Genomic DNA, 13,584 nt, shown 5'->3' on the forward strand with positions numbered 1-13,584 from the left:
AAGTTTTCTGATATTTTACTGGTGCCTACATTATGCTGGCAGTCATTGGAATGCTGATTGATGATTTTATGTTCTAGATTTTCCTAAAGCTATGAACGATAGTAGAAACAAGTTAGAAAAAGTTAAAGAAAACTAAGATACTTGATCACAACGTTCTAACTTTGTTAGCAGAGCAACAAAGAAGGGCATCTCAGGAGATGGCCTAAGAGAACTAGGTAGAATATTTCAAGCCAAAACAAAACAGTAAGCCAAGAAAACATAAGACTAGTTAACGAAGTTAGAACTAAGATATGATTTGGATATACTTAATTCAACCACGGTGGCCTCGTTAGCATATTTGTTTATTTAACCGACAACGTATTAGTCCATAAAAGACAAGACTTTAGAGTCATTTGAAGCTTCATTGAATTTGTTAACAGAGATTTGCCACCTAACAGAACCTTTAAACTCTCTAAACTTCAGACCTTTTCGAAAGGGCAACAAGGCACCAACTGGCATGAAAAACCCTACCTAACAAAATACAGTTGACTATCTCTTTGTTTTCTTCCCCTTGCCTGTACCATCTGGATGGTAGAGAAAACAATTGAGACCCATTTGCGATATACGCGCTTTAGAAAGTATAAAATACCCCAACGAATAGAGCATCCTACCTGCTGCCCTATTCAGTCTTGGACTTTGATGGCCAATCGCCAACGAAATCTGAAATGCGTAGTGGCTTCCCACTACCAATAACTAGTTTAAGAAACTGGGAGTCAAATGTGAGATATTGGGTTATATTAATCTTAATCCAGGCTGTTATGTTCAATTTAATAAACCACATCTTGGTCACCAATGATTGTAGAGTTCACTATATAAAGAGATCCCATTCAAGCTTTTCAAAACAAGACACAAAGACACTAATCACAAATGGGAACCCGGACACACCCGGGGCATTGGCCTCTATTGCTATGTGCAGTGGCATTTTGCCTCTCGGCCACTGCTGTTGTTGCTGATGAATATAAGCCTTACATTTATGCTTCTCCACCACCACCTTATGTCTATAAGTCACCACCTCCACCATCTCCATCCCCACCACCTCCTTACCATTACACCTCTCCTCCTCCACCAGTAAAGTCACCACCACCTCCTTATTACTACAAGTCCCCACCTCCACCCTCTCATTCGCCACCACCTCCGTACCACTATACATCCCCTCCTCCTCCAAAGAAGTCACCACCTCCTCCATATTACTATAAGTCACCACCACCTCCATCTCCCTCACCACCCCCTCCATACCATTACTCATCCCCTCCTCCTCCAAAGAAGTCACCACCACCTCCTTACTACTACAAGTCTCCACCACCACCTTCTCCTTCACCACCTCCTCCATACCACTACACATCTCCTCCGCCTCCAAAGAAGTCACCTCCTCCTCCATATTACTATAAGTCACCACCACCACCACCACCGTCACCATCACCACCTCCTCCATACCACTACACATCCCCTCCTCCTCCAAAGAAGTCACAGCCTCCTCCGTATTACTACAAGTCCCCACCACCTCCAAAGAAGTCACCACCTCCTCCATATCACTACACATCCCCTCCTCCTCCAAAGAAGTCACCTCCTCCTCCATATTACTATACGTCCCCACCACCACCACCACCATCACCACCTCCTCCATACCACTACACATCTCCTCCTCCTCCAAAGAAGTCACCACCTCCTCCATATTACTATAAGTCCCCACCACCACCGTCTCCTTCACCACCTCCTCCATATCACTACACATCCCCTCCTCCTCCAAAGAAGTCACCACCTCCTCCATATCACTACACATCTCCTCCACCTCCAAAGAAGTCACCTCCTCCTCCATATTATTATAAGTCCCCACCACCACCGTCACCATCACCACCTCCTCCATACCACTACACATCCCCTCCTCCTCCAAAGAAGTCACCACCTCCTCCGTATCACTACACATCCCCTCCTCCTCCAAAGAAGTCACCTCCTCCTCCATATTACTATAAGTCACCACCACCACCGTCTCCTTCACCACCTCCTCCATATCACTACACATCCCCTCCTCCACCAAAAAAATCACCACCTCCTCCATATTACTACAAGTCACCACCACCACCACCACCATCTCCTTCACCTCCTCCTCCATACCACTACACATCCCCTCCTCCTCCAAAAAAATCACCACCTCCTCCATACTATTATAAGTCACCACCACCACCATCTCCTTCACCACCCCCACCTTACTATTACAAATCTCCACCTCCTCCAGTGAAGTCTCCACCTCCTCCATATTACTATAAATCTCCACCCCCTCCAGTGAAGTCCCCTCCTCCTTCATATTACTACAAATCTCCACCTCCTCCAGTGAAATCACCACCTCCTCCATATTACTACAAATCACCACCACCTCCAGTGAAATCTCCTCCTCCTCCGTACTACTATAAATCTCCACCTCCACCATCTCCATCACCACCACCTCCGTACTACTACAAGTCACCACCACCTCCTTCACCATCCCCTCCCCCTCCCTACTACTACAAGTCTCCACCACCCCCTTCTAAGTCGCCTCCTCCTCCATATTATTACTCATCACCCCCACCTCCTAGCCATTACTAAGCTCAAGATCACATAATGTCTTCATTTGAACTGCTACAAGAATAAGAGAAACTCATTTCCGTTGTAATTTAATTTGTTTCAGCATTTTTTTTCTTCATTAATAAACAGTTGTGTTTCGTGATTAATCAAGAGTTGGGTCCATAGAGATCCTTGGTGAATAATTTGTACCCTCGTCTTTCATTCAATGTAAACTAAAACTTTCAATAATATTAGCAAGTATTCCTTCCAATGTGTATTATGTACTGCTTTATTTTTTTTCCCGTATTAATTACTTCTTTGGAAATATAATCTCTAATCATTAAGGTTTCCCGCATATGTATATTATTATGTATATCTTTCTAATCATGTATTTTCTTTAAGCAAGTGGAGCAAATACACGATTATGTTAATGACGTGGTCTACACTGTCTTGTTTCTCTCTCATTCTAATTAACCAAGGCAAAACGCAACATTAAATTATTATTTTTGGTAGCATTACAATATAATACATATGTAATATTAGGCATGAATAGATGATTTTAATTTTAAACGTTTTTAATATGATATTATTTGTCAAAGATGGATTTATTGCGAGTTAAAATAACAAGTAAGAAGACAGTAGTTTTCGAACAGCGCTAATCAGTAGCAAGACCCTGTTTCTGACGTTCCAACAAAGGAGTCATTCATCTCGAAATGGCAAAAGCGTTATTAGAAGCCCCATTGAAGGACTATTACGAGAAACTAAAAGTGACACGCAACGCACGTCGCGCCTTAAATCAGTTATCTTTCGACTTAGTGTGTGTTTGGGAGTGGGAGAAAATCAGAAAAATCTTTCCCGATCGGCTTCTCTCTCCTCGGAGATCTGGTTAGGATTTTGATTCTCCTTGAAATTCTTGAATCTTATTCTTTTTTCGCAAATGATGCCTGATTTTTTTGAATTTGATTTTAGGCGCGCCGGCGCGAAGGGAAGATCTCTTTCTCTGGATCTGCTTCTTTGTACTCCGTGATCTGGTAGGGTTCTTCTCCTTAAAATTCTCCTATCTTTTCTCGTTTTAATTTTTTTTGGTCGAATTGATTCTCGGTTGGATGAATTATATATTAGGCAAACAAACGAGGAGAAAACTCGATTTCTCTCTCGATTTGATTCTCTCTGCTCTGTGATTTCATTAGGGTTTTTGATTTCCTTATATTTCTTAATATCCTTACCTCTTTTTTCCTTCTAGTTTTTTTTTTTTTTGGCTGCTTAATCGGTTGAAATTAATGTTAGGCGCTCAAAAGAAGATTTAGATATATGGTTAATACATATCGGACCTATATATGTATAACAGACTGTTTCGAGGAAGTAAACTCTGAGCTCCTCTCAACTGTGGACTCATGGCGGTTGCGCGTCTTGGCCTTGTAAAGTGTAACATGCAGGTTTTTTGTAGTGTTTTTTGTCTATCGTTATTGTTTTTCTGAGATGGACTCGTAATTAGGTTAGATCTATTTTTAGTTTTTCTTCGCATTCTGTTAATACTTCATATCTGTTTCTTGTATGCGTGTATGTTATGCAATATACATCTGTTTCTAGTTCTATCGGTGCAAATGTTTATGATCTTGTGTTGTTCAGGGAATGTTGTTGTATTACTTGGTTTACAAGTTCTTTTATAGATTTAATGCATAGACACTTTCGTTTTTGATGCAAACTAGATCAAGAATCACACTTGAAACTAGAACACAAGACAAGCACGGTGAGAATCACTCTCGTTTTCTTTCTATTATGGAATCACTCCAGAATATTGGTTTTTTCTTCTCTCATACAAAACAAAATGAGCTCCTATTCAAAGGAAATAGAATACTTAAATAACAAAATATCACATGTGAACACATGATGTGAACACTTTTATTCATTGACTCAGTTGCCCTTATCAATGCTAGATTTCAGCCATTATCTGCTCCGTGTCTCCTGCCTTTAATTCTTCAAGGCTGTGTTGAATGTCTAGTTGCACGGGCATGGGCCCCTTAGTTGGCTCCATGTCTTCTGCCTTTTCTTCAAGGATATGTTGAGTGTCTAGTTGCACGGGCATGGGCCCCTTAGTTGGTCCATTGAAACTAAAGCCATCTTTTGCACCAATTCCCTCCTTCACTAAGAAATTCGACTCCGTCGAATGATGCTGGCAGTAGTTTTCAAGCAGACTGGGATTCAATTGGGCTAATTCTTCCGCATTTATCCATGAATTGTCAGATTCTGGCTTGCCCACCCAATGGACAAGAAATTTGTGATACCCTCCCCGCCTCGTAGAGACAAATTGATGGTCTATAATGTGATCCACTTTCTCATTCGTTGCAGGTATGGGAGGCACGTTGGGAGTTGATATTTCAGTTCTTTCACTACTTGGGGCAGGGTCTTCATTGTACTTGATTAAATCAGCTACATTGAATACGGGATGCAGTCTAATGTTTGGTGGCAACAATACTCGATAAGCGTTGGAGCCAATACGCTGTACCACCTGGAATGGACCGATTCTTCTATCATGTAGTTTATGATAAGCACCAGGTGGGAATCTCTCAGGCCTAAGCCGAACCAAAACCATGTCACCTACATCAAAAGTTTCATCACGACGATGCTTGTTTGCTGCGTGGCGGTAGAGGTCATTTTGTACGGCAATCCGTTTGCGAACCTCTTGGTGAAGTCGTTGCAGCTGCTCCACGGTGTCCACAGCTTCGGCACTACTATGGGGTGGTAATGGGAGTGAAATCAGGTCGATTGGTGCTTTAGGTTGCTTGCCCAACACTATTTCAAAAGGGCTTCGTCCTGTGGTCCGATTAACCGAGGAATTGAATGCAAATTCGGCCTGTGGTAACAACTGATCCCATGTCGTTGCATGGTCTTTCACCAAACATCGTAGAAGGTTTCCAAGACTCCGATTTGTCACTTCTGTCAGGCCATCCGTTTGGGGATGGAATGCGGTCGAATATTGGAGTTTAGCGCCTAATTTGGCCCATAAAGATCGCCAAAAATGGCTGATGAATCGTGAGTCTCGGTCAGATGTAAGGGATCGTGGAACTCCATGTAATCGCACAACTTCACGAAGAAAAATAGTTGCCACATGTGAGGCATCATTTGTCTTGTGACATGGAATGAAATGGGCCATTCTCGAGAATCTATCAACCACCACCAATACAGCATCATGCTTCCTTACTGTCTTTGGTAAACCCAGTACAAAGTCAAGGGTGATTTCTTCCCATGGGCTCTGCGGGATCGGCAGGGGTGTATAAAGACCGGTATTCCGTCGAGAACCTTTGCTGAATTGGCAGATTTGGCAATGATCTACAATTCGGTGAACATCACGTCGCAACTTGGACCAATAGAACCTTTCACTCACCATTTGTAAAGTCTTCTCCCTTCCAAAGTGGCCACCTAATCCACCAGAATGAATCTCAATAATAACTAAGTCCCGTAGGGATCCTTGAGGCAGACAAAGTTGCACTCCTTTGAACAAATAACCATCAAAGAGATTGTAAGGGTTGTCCTGATTTGTTCCACCAATAGTCAACCTTTGCCAAACATTTGCGAACTCTTCATCCCCTACATATTGTTCACGCACACACTCAAACCCGACCACACTTACCTCTAGATTGGTAAGAAGATGTGCTCGTCGGCTGAGCGCATCCGCCACTTTGTTCTCCGTTCCCTTGCGATGCCGAATGGTGAAAGTAAATTGCTGCAGTACTGCAACCCATCTTGCATGGCGAAAGTTAAGCTTTTGCTGTGAATTCAAATGCCGCAAAGAATCATGGTCCGTTACGAGGATAAACTCATTATGCAATAAATATGGCCTCCAATGCTTCACCATTTGGACCACCGCATATAGCTCTAAATCATAGGCAGAATATCGCCGTCGTGCTTCATTGAGCTTCTCGCTGTGATACGCCACGGGTTTTCCTTCTTGACTTAGGACTCCTCCTATTCCCACCTGCGAAGCATCACAAGATAACTCAAAGATTTTGTTAAAATCCGGTAAACGTAATATCGGTGCTGTGGTAAGAGTTTTCTTCAACAATTGGAATGCTTCATTTGCCTCGGTTGTCCATAAGAAAGCAGTGGCTTTTAAACAGTCTGTTATTGGTGCCATGATGGTGCTGAACCCCCGGATAAATCGGCGGTAGAAGGATGCAAGTCCATGAAATCCGCGTACCTCAAATATATTGCAAGGAGTTGGCCAATCAGAGATGGCTTGCACTTTGTTAGGATCCATGCTTAATCCCCTGTCAGATATAATATAGCCCAAAAATTGAACTTGTGATTGTAAAAAGGCACATTTGGCTTTATTCGCGTACAACTGTGCATCCTTCAACACTTGAAAGACTTCACGCAAGTGGTAAAGATGGTCTTCGGTCCTCTGGCTGAATACTAGGATATCATCGAAATAAACCACTACAAATTTGCCAACTAGTTTCCGAAGTACATGGTTCATCAACCTCATGAACGTACTTGGGGCATTTGAAAGACCGAATGGCATAACACACCACTCATACAACCCTTCTCGAGTCTTAAATGTTGTTTTCCATTCATCCCCATCACGAATCCGAACTTGATGGTAGCCGCTACGCAAATCAATTTTAGAAAATAATACAGCACTTTTTAACTGATCTAATAAATCATCAAGACGCGGTATTGGAAATCGATACTTCACCGTTATTTTATTGATGGCGCGGCTGTCCACGCACATGCGCCAGGTGCCGTCTTTTTTGGGTGTCAAAAGAGCCGGTACTGAGCATGGGCTCATACTTTCTCTTAGAAATCCTTTTTGTAAAAGATCATGAACTTGCCTCTGTAGTTCGTCATGCTCCCTGGGGCTCATTCGGTAATGAGGGAGGTTGGGCAGAGTTGCACCCGGTATGAGATCAATGGCATGTTCAATCCCACGTATTGGAGGTAATGTGGAAGGTAGTTCATTAGGAAAAATAGCATGAAACTCTTGTAGTAGAGATGTTACCTCGGGTGCCTCCATTTTGTTAGAGTCCATATTGGTCTCATGAGCCACAAGTAGGAAGATAATTTGGGACTCCTTGCTGGACAATTGAAATTGCCGAAGAGATAGTGTTGTGGCTAGTGTGGAATTTTTAAAAAACTCTCCCCCACTTGGCTTCATTGGACGCAAAATGATATTGTGCCCTCCATACTTGAAAGAATAGGTATTTGCTCGTGCGTGATGGACCACATCTCTGTCAAATAGCCAAGGACGACCCAGTAGTAAATGACATGCTTTCATTGGTATAACATCGCACCACACCGAATCTTTGTAGTTGGTTCCCAACGAAAAAGATAACAGACATCTCTGTTTCACGGGAATGGTGGTGTCGTCAATCCACCCCACGCGATATGGTTTTGGATGCTTCTCTGTCGTCAACCCATTGCGCTCCACCATGTCTTTAGAGATAACATTCATACTACTCCCCCCGTCAATGATGACTTCCAAAGCTTTGCCATCCTTCTCGAACCGGGTACGAAAAATGCTAGTCCGCAGCCATTCGTCTGCTGATGGTTCTACCATTTGTCCTGTGAGAATTTGTCGTATCACACACATAGGCAATTCTGAAGGTTCCAGTACTTCATCAATGACCTCCGTGTTTACTGTCGCGTGTGCTTCCTCACTTGCAATCTCCAGTTCATCTCCTTCACACATTAAGGCAATTTTTCTTCCTTTTCCAGGACACACATACGCATAATGACCCAAAGTGCCACATTTATAACACTTGGGACCTCCAGGTTCCTTTCCTCGTTGAAGAGTAGGTGTAGTTGTGTTGGTGCCAGCTTCCGTCCGTGCCGCCATATTGCCTTGAGTGGGTGAGGAATTTGTAACTGCTCGAGAACTCTTGTAATCCAGACTACTGGGTTGGTAACGCTTGTTATACTGGCTCTTCAGACGACTTTCTATCTTGAGGGCTAATTGAAAGGCCTCTCTGACATTCTCCAACTTAGCAGTCTCTAACTCCCTACTGATCTCCTCTCGTAGTCCTCTCTTGTACCTGGCCAAGGATTGTTGCGGATCTTCTATCACCCGAGATCGGACAATCAATTCATGAAATTTGTTGTTAAATTCCCGGACTGATTTGCTTCCCTGCTCCAAAGATAGTAATTCTCGAAACACTATCTCTTTGTAATTGTGTGGGAGGTACTCTTCCATGATGTATCCCTTCATTTCTCTCCAGTCCACAATTGATGGTAATCGCGAATGGTATCTCTGTTCTTCCAAACTTTGCCACCACACGCATGCTTGACCTTTGAATTTCATACGAATAAAGCGGACCTTCTGCTCTTGATTCATGCCTACCCAGTCAAAGAAATTCTCCACCTTAGCCAACCAATCCATCACCTCATGGAGTTCTTGGTTGCCATCAAACTCCGGAACATCAGCTTTGATTTGTCTCATTACTTGATCTGTTTGATCAAAATGGCCATATTGCCTATAATTGTGGCGAAAGTATTCAGGTTCGGGCTCATGTTGAAAAGCTCGACTTCGTTCACCAGTACGCTGAGTATAGGAATTACGTGGTTTAGAGTGTTGACCATGAACACCCTCAGTATATTCATCACCAGCCTCCTCTTCACTCTCTTGGACCACCTTCTTACCACTCCTCTGAGTTGGGGAACTCGTTGCTCCAGCTAATTGATTCACTTGTTCGGTCAGCTTAGTTATTTGTTGAGCCATGTCCGGGATTTGCTGGAGAGCTTGCGTCATGGCTGGAAGCTGTTGAGCCAAGACAGTCATGAGTTCACTTTGTTGGATGGGATCCGTTGAATCAAAGTCCGTGGCAGCGTAGTCCTTGCCGTTACGTGTAGGCATGATGTTTCCTCTGATACCAAGTTGATGCAAACTAGATCAAGAATCACACTTGAAACTAGAACACAAGACAAGCACGGTGAGAATCACTCTCGTTTTCTTTCTATTATGGAATCACTCCAGAATATTGGTTTTTTCTTCTCTCATACAAAACAAAATGAGCTCCTATTCAAAGGAAATAGAATACTTAAATAACAAAATATCACATGTGAACACATGATGTGAACACTTTTATTCATTGACTCAGTTGCCCTTATCAATGCTAGATTTCAGCCATTATCTGCTCCGTGTCTCCTGCCTTTAATTCTTCAAGGCTGTGTTGAATGTCTAGTTGCACGGGCATGGGCCCCTTAGTTGGCTCCATGTCTTCTGCCTTTTCTTCAAGGATATGTTGAGTGTCTAGTTGCACGGGCATGGGCCCCTTAGTTGGTCCATTGAAACTAAAGCCATCTTTTGCACCAGTTTTTATATCAACGGTGCCTATCCTCTTGGTTGAAAAGACATAACCAAAATTCTCTTAGGTTATGAAATTTGGGTGAATTTCGCTGTTCAGAATTTTTTTTTTTGTACTTGAAAGATCTGGTGTGTGTGAGTCTGTGAGATATTCCATTAGTGATTGAACTTTGTTGCTGTGACTTTGTGATGTTAAGTGTTACTTATTCAAAATTTTAACTAGTCATTGCTATGATTTCATGGTTAAGGATGAGAATCTATTGCACGTTATCTTTCGCTAATTATGCTTTCTTACAATGAAGTTATATTTCTCTGCTTTTTGGGTATACTTGAACTTATTTGATTTCATGCACATAGTTTTAACTTAGTGAGTGTTTTGACTTTGCATCTGATCATCAATTGAATATACAAAAAAGTAGCTGTTCAAATGGTTTGAATTGTTGTGATGATTATGGGTAAAATGACTTGCACAATCCCAACTGTTCTTCAATTATCCTTTTTTTTTACGATCCATCCCTGAATTCTGTTGGATTTGTTATTGCATATTTGCTCTCGGAGATTTGTTTTCTAGAAATGTCCATAAACATTTTCAATAGGTTTTCTTTTCCAGATTGACCATGCAACAAATTACAAGAGGATCTCATCTGGTTTGGAGTATTACTCAGTGAGAAGGATCAGAGGTTTCTCCAGCTTGGGTGCCTAGCCTTCTTGGCTACAGTGCTCAAGGAGCCTGCAAGTTGGGATTCTATGAGTTTTTCACTGGACCTAAGTATGCCGCCAGGTACAAGACCTTGATTTGCTTTGCTGCTTCTGCTTCTGCTGAGATGATTACTAATGTTGCTCTCCGCCTATTTGAGGCAGTTAAGGTTTGAGTACAAATTCAGCTTGGTTTTGCTAGGAGTCTTGAACGGCTTCCCAACTTTGTCAAATCTGTGGGAGACTCTAGGGGTAAGCGTTGAAGTTGTTTCACTTTGACATTATAATAATAGATCATTTTTCTGTGAGATTACATTTATGTTACTTGTAAGTTTTTTCAGGTTTTACAAATGTCTTGTTCCTCTCTTGGTGCGTCAGATTCCATGTATGTTGGCTAATTTTCTATTATATTTTCATTTATTTTTGGATGTTGTTAATAAGCAATATCTCTGTCTCCTGATGTGTAATCCTATTAAGTGTTGCTTATGTTCTTTTTTTTCAAATGTGATTCCATCATCTACAATGTGCTTCTTCTTGTGTGTGTTAGTATTTTTGTTTAATTTATGTTTTTTAGAAGAATTAACTTTTGAACTTAGTGCTGCTTCATTGCATTAGATGAATGAATGTATTTTTTTTTATTTGTTTCGAATTAGTATAGTGCAAAATGGTGCACTCAATACCCTCTCCAAAGTGATTCGTTTACAAAGCTAGAACTAGCTAGTAGCTACAATTCAGTAACCTGTAGTTGCACTATGGCCCATAGTAACTACCAAAAAATACAAAAGCTGGTGAAATTTGTTGCTAGGTATAAATCTGTGTGTTTCTACTAGAAGCATATAATGGTTTTACCTTATTTTTTTTGTAAATATAATGGTTCAGCTTGAGTATTTCCTTATGCTCGAGTGCTTCTCGATGAATTGATTATTCATTTGTTGTTTTGAAATTTGCTTCTATATTTCGGAGCTGAGAAACAGAGCACAGGTGTTTACAATGTTCGTGATTCATCCTGGTTATTCATGTTTATCATAAAAGGATCCGGTTATGTTGTGATCCTCTCATTGTTGTGTCAAGTAATAACATGTTATTTCCTCCGTCCATACTGTGCCTCAATATGCATTGTAGTTTCTTTGACTTTACTGAGCCGGATACTGTTTGTTTTATGCATTGTATGTTATCTTTGTTTTAATAGGCATGGTTACTGCAACCTCTAGAATTGGATTATGCGATGTTGTGTGCCTTTTTTAAACTTAAAGCTGAATCTATTACATTAAACAAGTTCTGTAATCTTTATTACGTTCAGGAATTTGGCAATGGCATTGTAATCAGCAAAGAGGTATTAGAGTCCACATATAGCACTGGGATTCCTGCTCTTCTTGTTCCCCCTTCAAGCAATACATCCTCAGTCTCATCCTTTTGTAATCAATAAATGGGATTTGTTGGACATTTGTCATGATGGCCAAGATTTCAAATTCACCTACTCAGGGCCTACATCTTTTATGTCTGGATGTGGAATATGAATTTCTTAAGCTAGGTTTTGAGCGAGCTTTGAGTTCGGGCATATGTTTATTCTTAGGGCTATGCCAACTGTGAAGTGTCGCGTGGGCAGAAGTTTCACTTGGGTTTCTGTAGGTCTTGTATTCCCCATGAACCGTGTTTGAATTAGTAACTTACTCTTCATGGCCTCCGCTGCTAGAATACTAGATTACAGAGATGGGGGAAAAAGGCCTTGTTTTCGAGCAATACTGATTCTTGCTACATGCAAGTGTGAGATGCCGTGACTTAATAGTAGTATTTATTTGGTTGAAATATAATGGATAAACATAATTGGTAATGCGCTTACTCTTTCTGTTTGGCCTTATCTTCTGGTCTAAGCTAACTTTGTTGTCTCTCCATCATATGCTAGTTTTAGTTGCTGCTTGTGATTTTATGATATACATACTCTCCGACAGCATATAAGTTCATATAGTTTTGAGACAATTTAGGGCTGATCTGCATGCATGCTTTAGGACCCTTTTGTATTTTGAACTTTCTGAAAATTTACAATTCCCTTTGTTTTCTTATTCTCTTACAGGTGCTCAGTGGAGGTATCCATGATGCATTCAAGTTTTTGTGGGACTGTAAGTTTTTTTTCCTTGCATTTACATTTATTTAGTCTTTTATGGTTTATTTTGAACCCTAATTATAATCCACGAGTTTCCAAGTTAACCACCGTTGGTCTCAAAATCTGCTGCTGCCCTTGCTGCGGGTGACTAATTAATTTTGAAAAGGACGAATTTTTTTTACAGCAGACCCGCCTTAATAAATAGAAGGACCGTAAAATTTTTCTAAAAATAAAATAAAATTATGAATGTGTTTTGATCGTACTTATGAATCAAACATTCAAACAAAAATCAAATTCATTACATATGGTCTATCATTTTCTTTTCTTTTTAATGTTCAATTTGATTTTTATTTGGGTTAAAAAAATATCATTGCACTCGTAACCCCTATCAATACACATACATAATGTCTAAAAAATAAAATAAATTTTTTTAATGGCTTTAGTTACGGCAGGTGCCAGCCACGCCTTGTTTAATTTCACAAGCAGTGGTCCGGCCGGCCTTCCTCAAATGGAACCAACATTAAGGTAGGTATACGGTCTCATTATGCGTTTTGCTTCGGAAAAAAATGTAGGCAATTACGAAAAGCTAACCTACCAAAAATGCTTTATCAATTGTTGATTGGTAATTGTGATTTGTGTAAACAAGAATGTATCATAAATCATAATGGCATTTAGTATTCACTTTCATCAAGTAATTTTAAAAACTGAACTTTTTATAATCATCAGGTTAGCATCACTGCTGAATCAGATTTGTTGTGTTAATTGCTTTTCTACAGAGTAACATTAATAAAATTGAAATAAATCAAAATTTTATTTTTGTTATACTCAATTTTAAAGACATAAATGTTATAGTATTATGTAAATATTGAAAATCTAAGATATGAAAGTTTAGTTATATTTTGGACGTTTT

The 13,584-nt window shown here is 40.6% G+C and overlaps 1 protein-coding gene across 1 annotated transcript; it reads left to right on the forward strand.

The window, feature by feature from the left end:
- Positions 1 to 906: 906 nt before the first annotated feature.
- Positions 907 to 2,619, forward strand: LOC119996825 (extensin-2-like). Its single transcript, XM_038843618.1, has one exon. The coding sequence runs from the start codon at positions 907 to 909 to the stop codon at positions 2,617 to 2,619; it is 1,713 nt and encodes a 570-aa protein (XP_038699546.1).
- Positions 2,620 to 13,584: the final 10,965 nt, after the last annotated feature.

This window comes from Tripterygium wilfordii, chromosome 4 (genome assembly GCF_013401445.1).
Source record: "Tripterygium wilfordii isolate XIE 37 chromosome 4, ASM1340144v1, whole genome shotgun sequence".
NCBI classification, from domain to species: Eukaryota; Viridiplantae; Streptophyta; class Magnoliopsida; order Celastrales; family Celastraceae; genus Tripterygium; species Tripterygium wilfordii.